Below are 14,958 nucleotides of genomic sequence, written 5' to 3'. Positions count from 1 at the left end.
CAGGAAGAGATCGGAATAGTTCCGTCCGGGCAACGCCCTCATTGAGAACCCCCATAAAGATTGTTACGACATTTGTGTCTTGCACCGGGTCTTGATGCAAAGATGCAAAATGAGGGTTCTCAACTCATGAACATAGTCCCCTAGGGTTCTTTTACCCTGTCCAGTCGCCAGGAGCTGTGCTCGCATGCAAAAAGCCTGATCAGGCGGTGCAAACATGCTGGCTATTTGCTGTTTCAGCGAATCCCATTAGGGAAAGCGTCGTTTAAGGACGTGCCGCAATATTGTGCCCACTCCATGGCTCTTCCTCCAAGTTTGGAAATGGCCATAGCCTCCTTTTGCCGTTCTATTAAGAACAAGGCAGAATCAGTGGACGTTTTCATCTGCTTAATCCTAAAAGGGAGATTTTCTCCCTCTTTTTCCTCAAATGTTTTCACATTTACAGCTAGAGGGCGAGCCCTCGGCCCTGAGTCAGGTACAGAGATGTACCGGGTTGGCATAGATGCCACTAAATGGTCCTGTTCCTCACCGATCAGGGAGGCTTCGTACCACATGAAGGCTTCAAGCCTTGCATGCAGGACCTCTGGTCCCTGGGAGATAATAAATTTCACGTGCACAAGCCCAAATAAGGTTTTTAGCTTGCCATAAGCGGCGCGTTGCGCTTCTGACAAATTTAGAACCTCTTCCATTTTCGTGAGAAATTAGTCTTTTGAAGACTCAGGCGTAGATTGACAACGAGTGCTACCAGGTGTAGCGGAGCTACCTCGCTCCTAAAGTCAGAGGAAGACTTTCAGACTCAGAGAGTCACTTAGTTCTATTGAACTAATGGGTTAAACAACTCAGGGAGTCGTACAAGCTATTAAAGCTTAAGGAATCCTAGTTCAAGGGATTCAGGGGTTCATAGAACCAAGTGGCAACTATTGCTTAAGAGGATATACCTTAGAAAAGACTTCTATCTCATACAGATCAATGCGCAATCCTTAGGAAGGCACTTAGCGCTTTAAGATCAAAAGAGGAACTGAACTTTATTCAATTATTTAAATCTAAAAACCTTACCCTCGCTTATTAAAAATAGATTTTGGCCTCCAGATTTATTTCTGGCGGCGACCACATTTATTACCCATAATCAATGGGATTCAAGTAACTAACTATTTTAAATTATACAAAAGGGCATATTACACATAACTTAAATGTACCACAACAACGGTTCTCCAACCGATGTGTGCCCCATTACAATTACCCAGACCTATCGATCGAGGTTGGCGGCCGAAGTCTATTTTAAATTAGCTAGGGTAAGGTTTTAGATTAGGATAATCAAATAAAGTGCAGTTCCCCTTTTGATCGTAAAGCGTTAAGTGCCTTTCTGGGGCTTGCTAATTGATCTGTAAGAGATAGAAGCCTTTCTAAGGTATATCCTCTTGGGCACTAGTTGCCATTTGGTTTTACGAACCGCTGAATCCGTTGAACTAGGATTATATAAGCTTTATTAGCTTGTACGACTCCCTGAGTTGTTAAACCCATTAATTCATTAAAACTAAGTGACTCTTTGAGTCTGAAAGTCTTCCTCTGACTTAGGAGCGAGGTAGCTTGTAACGAGGCACTACGACTTGTACTGCTTCAGTACAAGTTCACTTCGCACTGCTTCAGTTGCGAGAGGTGCTTTACGTTATTTCACGTACACTAGTACGTGCAGACGAAGACTTTTCTTTAAGGCAACTAGCTTAAAGAGGGTTAAATGAAAACTGGGTTAATATAATTAATTATCTCTGTTAACTCTAACTTAATTATAACTAATACTAAACATGCAATTGAAATCTTATTTTATCTCATCTGTCTCTCTCTTTTGTTTACATCTACAATTGATTAGTTTGCGGGACAAATAGATATAATGGCTTATACCCATTTATGGATAAGATTTCTGAACATTACTATTTAAAATGTATCCTCCAAATATTATCTTCCTTTTCGATAATATATTAATTACAACCTTTAAGTGTTAATTTCATGTAGCGATACACCCCGTTACATCACCCCTCCCTTAAGCGACAATTACTCTGACTGTCATTGGATGGAGTGGTCACTATGTGACCACTTCATTCAAAAACCATGTTGATTGGTCAGAACCATCATTTTAAATTCCATCGCATAAAGAACCAACTCATACGGGGTTTTGATAGTACTGCGCCTTCGGCTGCGGTTCGCGCAGCCGCGGGTGACGCACTGTTATCTCTTGCGGCAGACGAAACGTCTGCCGTAGTATCTTTCACTCGCGCAACACTAGATGTTGCGGGTGCACGTGGTGATTCACCACGTAAATACGACCCCTCTTTGGAGGTCGACTACGAATGCGAGTCGTGTGAAATGGGTGACTCGGGGAGAATAGAACTGTCGCCTGATAGACGTCAGGCGGGTGACTATGAGCCTTCGAATGAGAGGGCTCATTCTGACGGACGAGTTAATAGTTCGACGATGAGGATGATCTCTCATCGCCCGTTCCGTCTCCCGTACGATCACCAGCACCTGTTTCTGTGCAAGGTGATGACGATGGCGTAAGCCATCGTAATAAAAGTTCTTGTGGTACCCCTGCTTCAGTGGGTACCACTTAGGGGAGTGAAGATAGTAAAATGTCCCATCTCGCCCCTGAAAAGAAGCCGTGGCTTTTGCCATTACGGCTAATCAATAGCTTGTCTGGAGATACTACTCCTCACAATAAATATCCCTTATTTATTGCGACAAAGCTACATGGCCTTGATCCCAGCGCGAAGAAGCTTCGCGCTGAGGAAGATTTTTATCTCGATGCTTTTCTTAAGCATCGATGGTTTAGTAGTAACAATAAGCGAGATAAAGTCTCGCTTATGCAAGCCTGGAGCGCGTTTATTCGCAATGGCATAGACATTGGACGCGAAGCCTGGAATCGCGTAAAGTTTGAGAAACGAACTCCAACCGGTGCAAAGTATAAATTTGATCGGTTGTCACGTGAGGCTAGGCTTCCATGCCTCACGTGGGGTGATCCCTGTCCGTGTTGTGTTGACAACTCGAAGAGGGTAAAAGGAGAATTCTATTCCCTTTCTTCGCCCTGGGGAAGGGCTCGCATCTCTATTGAGATGCGGGATGCGATTGACGTTTTTATCGATTTACAGCGCCAGGGGCGCATGTTTTCCGATGGGCCTTGTTATCGATGCGCCTGTCGCTTGACGCACCGTCATCCTCGTTGGAGGGATGTCGCGCTCAACATATTTGAGCCTACGACCCTCTAGTGACTGGCGACGAATAAAGTTATTTGACGCTCTGCAGTCTACTAAAGCCCTGAGTGACAAATCATTTGTCACTTTTAATTTCAAGGTGATGAGGGATACCTCATCACCAGGTGCAGAGACACATAATGATTGTGTGTCTGGAGCAACGTTAGCTAGGGCTCTGAGTGACAAATCATTTGTCACTTTTAACTTCAAGGTGATGAGGGATACCTCATCACTGGTGCAGAGACACATAGTGATTGTGTGTCTGGAGCAACTTTAGTCAAGAGATTTGCAAATTCTCTTGAGGTTGCTGGATCGGTAGGGCGTTGCGCCCCTACTGACCCCGACCGTTGCCCTTTTTGGCATACGGTCCAAAATTACGTTCAGTACCTTTCGGTGCTGGGCGTGGGGCACTACACTCATGAGCGTAGTGTCCTAATTTTTGGCAGCGATGGCATTTCTGCAATCGCTTATTGCTCGATAAGCGAGGTCTCTCGTTTTCAACGTAAGAGAGGTCCATGGGCTCTGGACCTCCTGACTCGTGTCGTCTTGGAGGACGATACGATGACGAACTAGCTTGAGCCTGTCTCAAGCTAAAATCCTCCTGTTCGCAACGGATATCGCTTTTTCAAGCGTATCCAGTTCCAAGCGGGGCAGGTGGGTGTTTACGGGACCATCCGTAAGACCTTGCATGAACAGCGTAATCAACGTGTGTTCATGGACTGGGTTATTTGTTATGTAACTCGCTTAGAGTCGTATGTGCTGGGCATCTGCGTGAACATCACACTTTCCTTGCTTGAGTTTCAGAAGCTCTGAACGAGCTTTGAACTCAGCCCCTGGCGGTTGAAACGTCTGTTTGAGCCGGGCTTTAAAAGCTTCTAGCGACCCACAGACGTATGGGTCCCGCAACTTAAGGCCCAATGCCCAAGTTTTGGCACGACCTGCCAATTTTATTTATTGGATGCGACTTTCATTTGCTCGTCCACGATGTGACGTGCCCTTATGGCATCGTCCAACTCGACAAAATATCTCAAGAGGAAACAGGGGTCTGTACCTGTTGTAACCTCAACAGTTCTGCCTGTTGAGAGCCTTGCTGATTCAGCAAGGCTACCTTCTCCTCCATCTCGTCAAGTTCATGTTGTAGGAACTTGGCGATAGCTGAATGGAGGGCATCTCTGTCCAAATTGGACAGCATTGCCAAGATGGCATCGTTTCCTACGGTCGAACTCATTTGTTCGACCGCACTCCTTTCTATGTCACTTAGAAAGGAGTAGCTTTCACGCGTAACGTGATGCGTATTCCCACTATCATCTAACATGTCCATGTAAGCTGAAGGAAATGTGGTCCTTGGACGGACTACTATGTGCTACTATGTGCTACCAGGTGTAACGGGACACTACGACTTGTACTGCTTCAGTACAATTCCACTTCGCACTGCTTCAGTTGCGAGTGGTGCCTTGCGTTATTTCACGTACACTAGTACGTGCAGAAGAAGACTTCCCTTTAAGGCAACTGGCTTAATAGGGTTAAATGAAAACTGTATGAATATAATTAAGTATCTCTTCTTTCTATTTGTTAACTCTAACTTAATTATAAACTAATACTAAACATGCAATTGAAATTTTATCTTATCTTATCTGTCTCTCTCTTTTGTTTACATCTACAGTTGATTTGTTTGCGGGATAAATAGATATAATGGCCTATACCTATTTATGGATAAGATTTCTAAACATTACTATTTAAAGTGATATCCTTCAAATATTATCTACCTTTTAGATAATGTATTAATTTACAGCCTTTATGTCTTAATTTCATGTAACGATACACCACGTTACATAGCTCCGCAACATCAAGTACCGACATGTCGTCTCAAAGATCGCGCCAACAAATAACAGCAAACGCAGCAAGCGCAGCAGACTTTCCGATACTCCTGGACCGGGAATCGTTAAGCACAGATAAGCTTTAGGGCTAGAATTAAAAATTAGAATCAAAACATTTTAGCCAAAAACCATATTTTAGCCAAAAGCCGAGCAGGTATTGGTTGTGTCAACGATAAATATACGACCGACTTTCAACTAATACAATATTAACATGTATGGTAGGTAAATATTGACAAAATTAGCGATAAGAATATTATTCCTTATTATAGGTAAGAAACTATGAAACCGGCTACCGCGTTCTTAAGGAAAATTTGCTAAGAAAATTTGTAAAACATGAAAATTACATTAGCAAGCTAGTCATCATGCCCATTTTTTGAGCAATGAGACGAGAGACGTGAGAGAGAGCACAATCAATCCATAATCAGAGTCAAGACAGCTTTTTTTTGAACATCAAATCCCAGACGTTTGCTGTATGTTTTCCCGAAAAGCACTAATGGGGGGAAATAAAAAATTAAGAAAAATCTTGCAAAGTCTAAGATCTTCAACTTCGTCGTGTTCCACTGCTAAGCCAGCTCATTTTTTAAGAGGGGTTCTTTGAAACATTAAGAGATAACCCCATAGTATTGTTTTATAGTACACTACGATCGTAATTTTCAAGTACCGAATCTATAGCGGTCGAGTAAAAGCTCGTAGTTCTGTCCGATTAGCATTCGGTGCAAAGGTATTGCCACGTCGCGCGTGTCGCACCGCCGCCGTTTTCTGCAGTGGCGACAAGGATTCCTCCATATACACCGAACTGCTGTGTGTCGGTGTATCAAACAGGTTTGGGTCCAAACGTTCAACTGAGTCGACAGTATTCCTGAAAGACGTTTCGTTTTGAAGCTGTTGCGTCAATTTCCGGTGTCTCCACCAGACATAGACGTAAGCAATTGCCATAAGCAGAGCGATTGTTAATGCGACAATCACGACATACATCCACCATTGCCAGAAGAAACAAGGTCGACTTGAAAAGGGGAAAACGCTACTAATCAAGCTATTCTTGCGATCCGACGATCCGACGCAATCGCAGAAGGAAGTCTTTGAAGTCATGTTCTCAATAATTATACGTTTGCCGGAGGCCACGCCATTGGGACAATTGTCAGCCAAGGCCATGCCAACGCGAGCATTTAAGCGGTCGTGAACCGTGAATAATCCGTCCATAAAGACATTGCCTAGTAGCGTGAAATCGCCTTCCGAGATGCCAAAGACACGACACGTGACGTCGCGGATACCCGTGGGGATCACAATAGGTCGCCAAATATACGTCGCTGGGATGGTGAATGTCATTTGTTGCGATTCGTTGTTTTCAAGTGCAAGCGAAATCGTGAGTCCTGGAAGTCGATACAGAAACGAATTGAGATTCCCGGGGTCGCACTCGTTCGAACAACATGTCGAGTCGTCACTGAAAAACGAGTCGTCCATAGAAGCCACTTGTGCCACTTGTGCTCGGAGCTCGGCAATTACGGCAGTATAGACACTGGAAGGGAACGCCACGTTGCTCGAGCCCGAGTCTACAATTGCTCGGGGCGAATTAATTGACTCGCAATCGATGCCTAAACTTTGGCCATTTGCACCGATATCCGTCACAATAACATTGTAAAATCGTTCGTGGACCAATGGCGTAAAGACAATATCGCCTTGATGGTACGTTTGTCCATTAGGTCCTTCAGTACCACCTAAAAGTAACTCGCCCGCATACAAAAACGAAGTGTCTTCAGTGGAGACGTTGCGAAGACTTAATGCTTGCAATGTGCCACACATTTGCATACTAAAGACATCATTTAGTCCATTCCTAGTACTCACCACGTCGAAATACGGCATCGATGTTTCGTCGGAAGGAGAGGCAATAGATTCGTACCCCAACCCAATAATTCCATCGTAACCCACCGTAACAAAATTATCTTCGACCAGAATTTGGGCGAATGGCATGCTCTCAATGAGGCCGAGACCCTGTCCGGAGAAAGTGTCCCGCACCTTTTCACCAGTCCAGGAGCTACTGATGTAGCGTACACTAATGCTCGCGCCTTCATCGACACAAGTGCTCGATGCTTGACACGAAAAGACCTTTTCATTCGTGAGAGCGCAGCATTGAGCCGTGACAACTGCCGTATTGGCCGACCCCGTGTCAACAAGCAAATTGAACGAGTTTATACTGGATGGGCTTGAGCTGGACGAGTACACGGGGGACCCGATGTTTATTTCCACGTAATATGCCAGCCCTGATGGAAGGCCATAGAGTTTCTGCTGCAAAACGGCCATTGTAGTTGGCAGACTCTGCAGCGCCGTTGTCATAGCTACAAGTGTGGATACAGGGTACCTCATCACTATTGGGAAGATTGTAAACTAGCAACCGTTTTTTTGCAACTTTGACGTCTGATTCCTGATACAGCGCCAATTGCGTAGAAAACCTTTCGTATCGCATGCGCTGGTCGTTGGACTCCATTCTTCTCTTCAAACAGCTGTCTCAAACACCGCTTTTCTATCAGACATCACGAATTTCATCGACTACTACTTCACCGAATAGAACAATTTGACTCTTGTTTTCGCAACGTGGCCTTACATACTACAAACGCTCTTTGTTCGATCATCGTATGCGATTACACAACGCAAAGGCTATCACTCGACAACTCCACTTGCTTTTCCGCAAACACCCACGAAATACGTACATAGTCCGTGCGCGAAAATCTCCGTCATCACCGTCCTGTTTTGCACACCTTTCCTTTTACACAGACGTCTCACTAAAGTGCGTTCATATCTAAGGTTCGTCGTCTTCCTAAAGTTCGCGCTCACATAGCTCACCCCATCGCGCCCAATGGTGACGACCAGCGTCGTAAAGAACCGCGCTCCGGCGCCCATCCAGATCACAGCCGAGCAGATCCTTCTGGAGGCCAACCAGCGCAAAGATGAACTTGCTCAGCCGCCCCGCCGCCGCATTGCTGATGCGGCAGAGCTGGCCGAGTACCGCATGGGCAAGCGCAAGTCCTTTGAGGACGAGCTGCGTCGCCAACGCCATCACGTTGGCACGTGGATGAAATACGCAACGTGGGAGGAAAGCCAAGAAGAGTTTGAACGTGCGCGCAGTGTGTTTGAGCGAGCGCTGGACGTCGACTACAAGACGCCAACTATTTGGCTCAAATATGCCGAAATGGAGATGCGGCACAAATTTGTCAATCACGCACGCAATGTCTGGGACCGCGCCGTGACGCTGCTTCCCCGTGTGGCTCAATTTTGGTACAAGTATGCTTATATGGAAGAGATGCTTGGCAATCTTAATGGCGCTCGACAAGTGTTTGAGCGCTGGATGGCGTGGCAACCCGACGATCAGGCCTGGTATTCCTACATTAAACTCGAGATGCGTGCCAAGGACATTCCCCGTGCGCGGTCTCTGTATGAGCGGTACGTCAAGTGTCATCCTGGGGAGAAGGCTTTTATGAAGTATGCCAAATGGGAGGAAATGTCGCAAAAACAATTTGTATTGGCTAGAAAAGTGTACGAACGCGCGCTTGAGGAGCTGCGAAGCGATGAAAAAACCGAGCTTCTTTACCTGGCATTTGCACATTTTGAAGAGCGCTGCCGTGAGATTGAACGAGCGAGAGCAGTGTTCAAATACGCGCTGGACACGTTGCCAAAAGAGGAGGCACGAGCACTCTATAGCGCGTTTATTACATTTGAGAAGCAGCATGGCGACAAGGATCGGATTGAAGAGGTTGTGATTGCAAAACGACGAGTTTTGTACGAGCAGCAAGTGGCCGCGAATGCGCTGGACTATGATACGTGGCATGAATACATAAAGCTCGAAGAGAGTGAAGCTGCGACGTCGCAGTCGTTCGGACGTGTGCGGGAAGTGTACGAACGAGCAATTGCTAATGTCCCGCCTTTTCAGGAAAAGAAATACTGGCGTCGGTACATCTACCTGTGGATCAAGTATGCTTTATTTGAGGAACTGCTCGCGGACGATGACAGTGGGACGTCATCGGAACGGTGCAAACAGGTGTATCAAATGTGCTTGAAACTCGTGCCACATAATCACTTTACGTTTGCCAAAATTTGGGTGTTGTACGCCAAATTTCTCATCCGGCAGCGCGATGTGCAAGGAGCGCGACGGACTCTAGGGGAAGCACTCGGTCGCTGCCCAAAGAAGAAACTCTTTGTGAAATACATTGAATTGGAGCTCATGATGGGCGAAATCGATCGCTGTCGGAAGATCTACATGCGCTTTCTCGAGTTTGACCCGCAGAATTGCGAGACGTGGCAAAAGTACGCGATGCTCGAGCGGCAAGTAGGTGAAATCGAGCGTGCGCGTGCTATTTACGAGCTCGCCATTAAACAGCCAGTACTGGATACGCCCGAAATTATCTGGAAGCATTATATCGATTTCGAGATTGAAAATAACGAGCGCGAGAACACTTGTACACTGTATGAGCGATTGCTAGAGCGCACAAAGCACGTGAAAGTGTGGATCAGTTTTGCTCTTTTCGAGGCGTCGTCACGGGATGAAACGGAGGAACAAGGTACAAAGTTAGACGCAGCACGGGACGTGTTTGAGCGCGCATTGCGGTACATGAAGGAGCAAGGCGGTGAGGAATTAAAGGAAGATCGGGTCTTGTGTATGGAGACGTGGCTGGAGATGGAGAAGAAGGGCGGCGATGCCAAAATGATTCAAAAAGTTTGCGACATGTTGCCTCGAAAGGTTACGAAACAGCGCATGGTGTATTCGCAGGAGGGGGTACGTAACCAGGTATTCGTGTTTGAATGGAATGTAATCAGGATTGTAACCGTTCGTGTCTTTCGTATAGACGGAGCTTGGGCTCGAAGAATACAATGACTACATTTTCCCAGACGACGAGCAGGCACAGTCGCATCTGAAACTGCTCCAGGCTGCGGAATTGTGGAAGCAAAAGAAACGCGCTCGAGAGGAACCCACTTTGTCCCAAGTACAGTAGATTCTAAAATAAACCTTCTTGAGATGATATTATCTTTGGCAAGATTCTTTTCGTAGCTGGTCATTTCTCAAAAGATGCCTTTTCCTCTACGGTTGCAACTGTCTTCGGGGCTCGACACGCTTAAGTGGCTCGCTTCTCGCAGCTCTGCGTCGGCATTTGCGCGTGTTACACGTTGCAATTGCCGGTTTGCAACAACGGGGCCGCCTCGCCATATTTTTGCGAATTCCTCAGTAGGTATCGGTAGTCTACCTTTGGCTCCAGAGGAGACCGAGGCTGAGCGTGAGCTGCTCAAGTCGTTACCAGAGTTTCGAGAAGCCGCCAAAATTCTCCTTGGCCAGGGTGGAGACGCGGCACGGCTGTTGCCGAATTACCAGCGCGCCGAGAAGGCGCTGCCCCAGCTCCGACGCTCGGTAGAGATCTGCCGGTCGACCATGGGCTTTCACAGCGTGTATCTCCTCGCAGCGCTACGGCATCTCGTGGCTACGCTATTTATAAAAGGTGACGTGAACGAAGCTATCAAAGTCATGCACGAGCGTGGCGACATCATGCAGTGGCCCTCGGCGGAGCACGAGCGGATGCTGCGTCTATTATTGCGCTTTAATTTACCCCACCAAGCCGAGTCGTGGTGCCAGAAGGACGTGTTCATGAAGCAATTTCCAAAGGACGAGACTGTGCCACTCAAGTGGACGCTGTATGAGCTGATTGGCTTGGAATTAAGGGAAGGCGCGGAGCAGCTGGTCAAGGCCGTGGAGGATCCACTGTTTGTACAAGCAGTCGAGACGCTACGCGAGAAAAAAGACGTTGTCTTAAAGCACGAAAAAATGAGCACGTTAAAGGCAAGCGAGGTTCAGCTTGGACGCGAGATTCCGTACTTGTTGGCCCAATACGCGTCACTATCGGTCTTGAGTACGCAGGCGCTTGGAGTGGACCACACAACTCCACCAACTGATGTGCAGCTCGTGAGTTTAAATCAAGCGGAAGTTTTATACAAAGAAGCATTGGCATGGGTGGAAAAGATTGCAGCAGAGGAGAAAAAGAACGCGTTGTTAGCGTCCGGACCACATGCGCCGTTTGGAGCATGGGTCGAGACGAATCTTGGCGAGCTCTTGTTACGGAAGAACAAGCCGGAGGAAGCGATGGAGTGGCTTGGGAAGGCGCTGCGGACGCTGCAAACAGACCAGACGGGGTTTGGAGGAAGCGCGCTGGCTATGACTCGTGTGCTTGGCCACATTGCAAAAGGTAGCCATGTTTTAGGTCAAGCTGTGACGAGTGAAGGTCTTTTTGTGACGGTAGTGGAGGCGTTTGAGCGCGAAGTGCAATTGTCCGCGACCGACCGTGTCGAGTTTGCGCGTGTGTTGCGGGCGTATGGGGATTTATTGGCCAAGTGGGACAAACGGGATGCTGATGCCGCGAAACGGTATGAGCAAGCCGCGCGCGTGGAGGACGACCTGGCTGCTTTGTGCAAGGCTAACCACAGCGCAGATGCGTTACACCCGATATTTTATTTACCTTTGTAAGAAGTGACCGGACACGGGTTTGGAATTGTGTCGAAGGAATGGCGTTTTTATTATGAGAAAGCTAGTATTTGAATTTAGTGCGACAGGAATGATAAGTAGGAAGATCACAAAGTACCAAAAAATAGTTGACATTTTCTTTCGAATTGTGTCCATGATACGTAGGACGAAGATTGCTGATCCCTCCCTCTCATTTGAAATCATTCCCGGATGGAGGGAAATCCGTCACCACAAGCTGTACAATTTTCGCCATATAATTTAAATCTTTAAGAATTTTTCAATGTTCATCGTCATTGCATACATAGATCAAGTCAGTAATAAAACACAAAGTCGATAAACTTTCGCAACCAATGACAATACATTTGTTAACCATTTCAACTATATTATCCAGCGTTGTCGTCAAGAGTCGATTCTTAATCGTCCACTAAAAGTCAATTACAGTCTTCAATAATAAGGAATCAGCCCAATTTGGTCGCAAATAAAGAAGCTCTGACAATCAACGCATAGATGTCGGTGTACCCAATTACACGACTACAGTGTACCCAAAACAGGACAACAAGTAAAAATAAAAATTATCGCCACTCAGCAGTGGCGGGTCAACACACTGCTAAAACGACCGGCTATCTGTGCCTGCCCCGCCACTTAATCCATATCCACAGAAACGTAATCAGCACGTGCACCCGCACCTTCCTCTGTCGACGGCGACCCTCGTGCATTCGGCGCTGTTGCCTGATCACGTGTGTTGCCATCATCCGAGTCATTTAAACTGATGCACGAAATGGCACAGCAAATAAAGCAAAACACAAGGCCAACCTACCAATCAGAACACACACACAAAAAAATGTTGGCAACCAAATTACACAGCAGCAACAATAGACCAAAACCAACCAAAATGAGCCATGGCAACAGCACAAAAATGGTGGAAAAAGACCCATTCTGAAGTCGTGCCGACAAGATCAAAAACGGCGACATGAGGGCCAGAATGACCGAAATTGTGCACAGCGCGTCTAGCAGCGGGAACTTGGCTACAGCCTCGTCTTCGTCTTTCGCCACGGACTCGCGCGTGTACGCATCGTGCTGCTGTGGCGACGTCTCGGGCTCAGGCTTTGGGGTCCGCGTCTTCCCACGAACGTACTTCCTGACTGGAAACGATAGGAAAAACCCAATGTAGAGCCACACGGGGATGAATACGAGCCACCAGCTCGTATCCTTCAAGTCTCCGTCGATTTTCAAACCAAGTAGCACGGCCTGAGTTATCCGAGCAGCGTTTAAAAGCACCTTTTTCAGCACAGCTGCCACGAGCGCAGAGCGTTGTTTCGTGATCGTTTCGGTCTGAGAAACGCCAGCTCCTTCACTGGTTTTCGTGAGCATATTATAGCCTAAGATTCCTCCAGCTAGTGCTTGCAATTGGTTTAATCCGTCATAGATAAAGTACGGCACTAATACTTCAATGACGGTCCAGTTGATATCGTTATTAAGCTTGAGAGCGATAAATATTTGCAGCACGAGCAACAGCAAGGCCTTGAAAAACGAGTAGAGCTTGTATAAAGGCGGTTTCCGCTTCACTTCTTCCTCCGCGTCCGCGTGACTGTCCGAGGACGCAAGAACGCAGCCCAAACAGCAGTAATAAATGGCGTCTGCGATCCAGAGGGGGATACACACAACGGCCCAGTTCATTGAAATGGTTGCATCCGCTCGAAGGCACCAAAAGACTAGATATGTACATAATTTAATGCATTAGGCACAGATTCGTAAGCATGAATAAAGCAAGATGTTTACCGTACTTGGAATAAGGAGGAAGAAGGCAAATAGCGCGGATACGAGCAAGATGAGGATACACTTGCCCTTGGCCCCAACTGCGCCCATTGAGCGGAACAGTAGCATGGACATTTCTTCCGGACTCATGTTGCCATAATCTTCCATGAGTTTAATGCCATCTTCACCCACTCTGTTTAGCACATGGATACACACTTTAGCCACTCACTACGCAACAAAAGGAGAACGAAAAAAAAACACCGAGATTGAAAAACGGCTTCACGTACTGATCGTAAACTTCACGCTTTTGCGGGTCGGACAGGACATCATACGCTTGTTTCATGCGTGTAAACTCTTCCTGTGACTCGGGTGTGTTGCCGCGCTTGTCAGGATGGAGCTGCAGGGCCTTCTTACGGTACGCTTTCTTGATCTGTTCGGGCGTGGCATCCGCCGAAACGCCCATGAGATCGTAGTAGACCATGCTCGAAACCTTCTTCTTGCCGAGTGCCATTCTACTTAAAGAAAGGTCGCCTGCCTCGACGATTCCGACTCGGTCAAGTTAGTTCTTGGTGGCAAAGGGGTCGCATGGGGCACGTCACTCGATTAAGTGCGAGTTCAGGCAAACAAGGTCGTTTCGGACTGGCTTTGTGCGTTCCAGAGCAACATAAGCGAAGCAGCAATAGGTTTACAGGCAGTTTTCGTATTACAAGCACTGAGAAGGATAGACGAGACACTTTATGGATTGGGTGGCGGTGAAAAAAGACATGCTTTCGCGGCTGCTGTACCCAAATCCAGTTTGCTTACTCTCATCGCGCAGCAGCGATGGCCGTACACGGAGCCTAATGACAATTACTTGGTTGACGGCTGTTACCAATCAGGTGGGCACTTTGGCATTACTTTCGTTTAATTAAGATGTGTAATTATTTGCGCAACAGGGAAACTTTATTTGCTCGATCAAATCCTCAAGATACACGGCCAAATTTTTGAGCCAATCCGGAGCCATCTTTGGTCTGCCGCCTTGTTTTTTGCTTGCATTTTTTTAGTAAAGTTGCCGAATTACATTGACTTGCAATTGATTTCATTAGTGTTAAATGTCCCTATTCAAGGAATGGAAGATCTTATTTTGGCAATTGGTAGCACAAGTGGGGGCGACGTCGACAAATTTGACCATTTTGATGTTGCCACTTGCGCGCCAGGGGGTGGCGAACTGAAAAAAGTGGGTACAGTCCTTGATAAAACTGAAGGGCAAATGAAAAAGCACAAAATCTCTAAAAAAGAATCAGCAATGCAAGAAGTTGCCAGCGCTGCGGCTCGAAGCATTGCCCTTCGTGACTGTGTCGCACATGTCTTGTGTCGTGTAAATGCTCTGACCGAAGAGCATGGACACTTGCTGCTTCGATGTACGCAACTAGCAGGCTGGACTCGTCGAACTTATTGGGACGGCCGAAATTTTATACCGCAAGTCGGCACAGACGCAAAACCGTATTTAACGTTTTTAGGGAGCAGAACTTTTGCCTACGTGCTACCAAGCGGCTCTGCTAACTTGCCTCCCACAGGACCAGCCGACGTGTAATCACAGGTAGCTTCTGGA

At 46.8% G+C, this 14,958-nt stretch overlaps 4 protein-coding genes across 4 annotated transcripts; 2 read left to right on the top strand and 2 right to left on the bottom strand.

Moving 5' to 3' along the window:
- Positions 1–5,782: 5,782 nt before the first annotated feature.
- Positions 5,783–7,447, bottom strand: CCR75_001250 (uncharacterized protein; the record flags this gene model as incomplete). The annotated part of the gene is made up of 1 exon (XM_067959354.1): positions 5,783–7,447. One exon carries the CDS (start codon positions 7,445–7,447, stop codon positions 5,783–5,785), a length of 1,665 nt encoding a protein of 554 aa, XP_067821599.1.
- Positions 7,448–7,854: 407 nt separating this feature from the next.
- CCR75_001251 (uncharacterized protein) lies at positions 7,855–11,615 on the top strand (the record flags this gene model as incomplete). Its single annotated transcript, XM_067959355.1, has 3 exons — positions 7,855–9,881; positions 9,952–10,089; positions 10,155–11,615. Exons 1-3 carry the CDS (start codon positions 7,968–7,970, stop codon positions 11,613–11,615), a joined length of 3,513 nt encoding a protein of 1,170 aa, XP_067821598.1. The 5' UTR covers positions 7,855–7,967.
- A 336-nt stretch (positions 11,616–11,951) lies between these two features.
- On the bottom strand, positions 11,952–13,887 carry CCR75_001252 (uncharacterized protein). Its single transcript, XM_067959356.1, has 4 exons — positions 13,655–13,887; positions 13,397–13,560; positions 12,501–13,324; positions 11,952–12,425 (listed from the first exon to the last, which is right to left on the bottom strand). The coding sequence occupies exons 1-4, from the start codon at positions 13,876–13,878 to the stop codon at positions 12,255–12,257; spliced, it is 1,383 nt and encodes a 460-aa protein (XP_067821601.1). The 5' UTR covers positions 13,879–13,887; the 3' UTR covers positions 11,952–12,254.
- Positions 13,888–14,089: 202 nt separating this feature from the next.
- Positions 14,090–14,940, top strand: CCR75_001253 (uncharacterized protein; the record flags this gene model as incomplete). Its single annotated transcript, XM_067959357.1, has 3 exons — positions 14,090–14,245; positions 14,303–14,387; positions 14,411–14,940. Exons 1-3 carry the CDS (start codon positions 14,105–14,107, stop codon positions 14,938–14,940), a joined length of 756 nt encoding a protein of 251 aa, XP_067821600.1. The 5' UTR covers positions 14,090–14,104.
- Between the last annotated feature and the right edge of the window lie 18 nt (positions 14,941–14,958).

Source organism: Bremia lactucae, linkage group LG2 (genome assembly GCF_004359215.1).
Source record: "Bremia lactucae strain SF5 linkage group LG2, whole genome shotgun sequence".
In the NCBI taxonomy this organism is placed as follows: Eukaryota; Oomycota; class Peronosporomycetes; order Peronosporales; family Peronosporaceae; genus Bremia; species Bremia lactucae.
The sequence above is the reverse complement of the archived record's forward strand: the minus strand, read 5'-3'. Positions and strand labels throughout refer to the sequence as shown.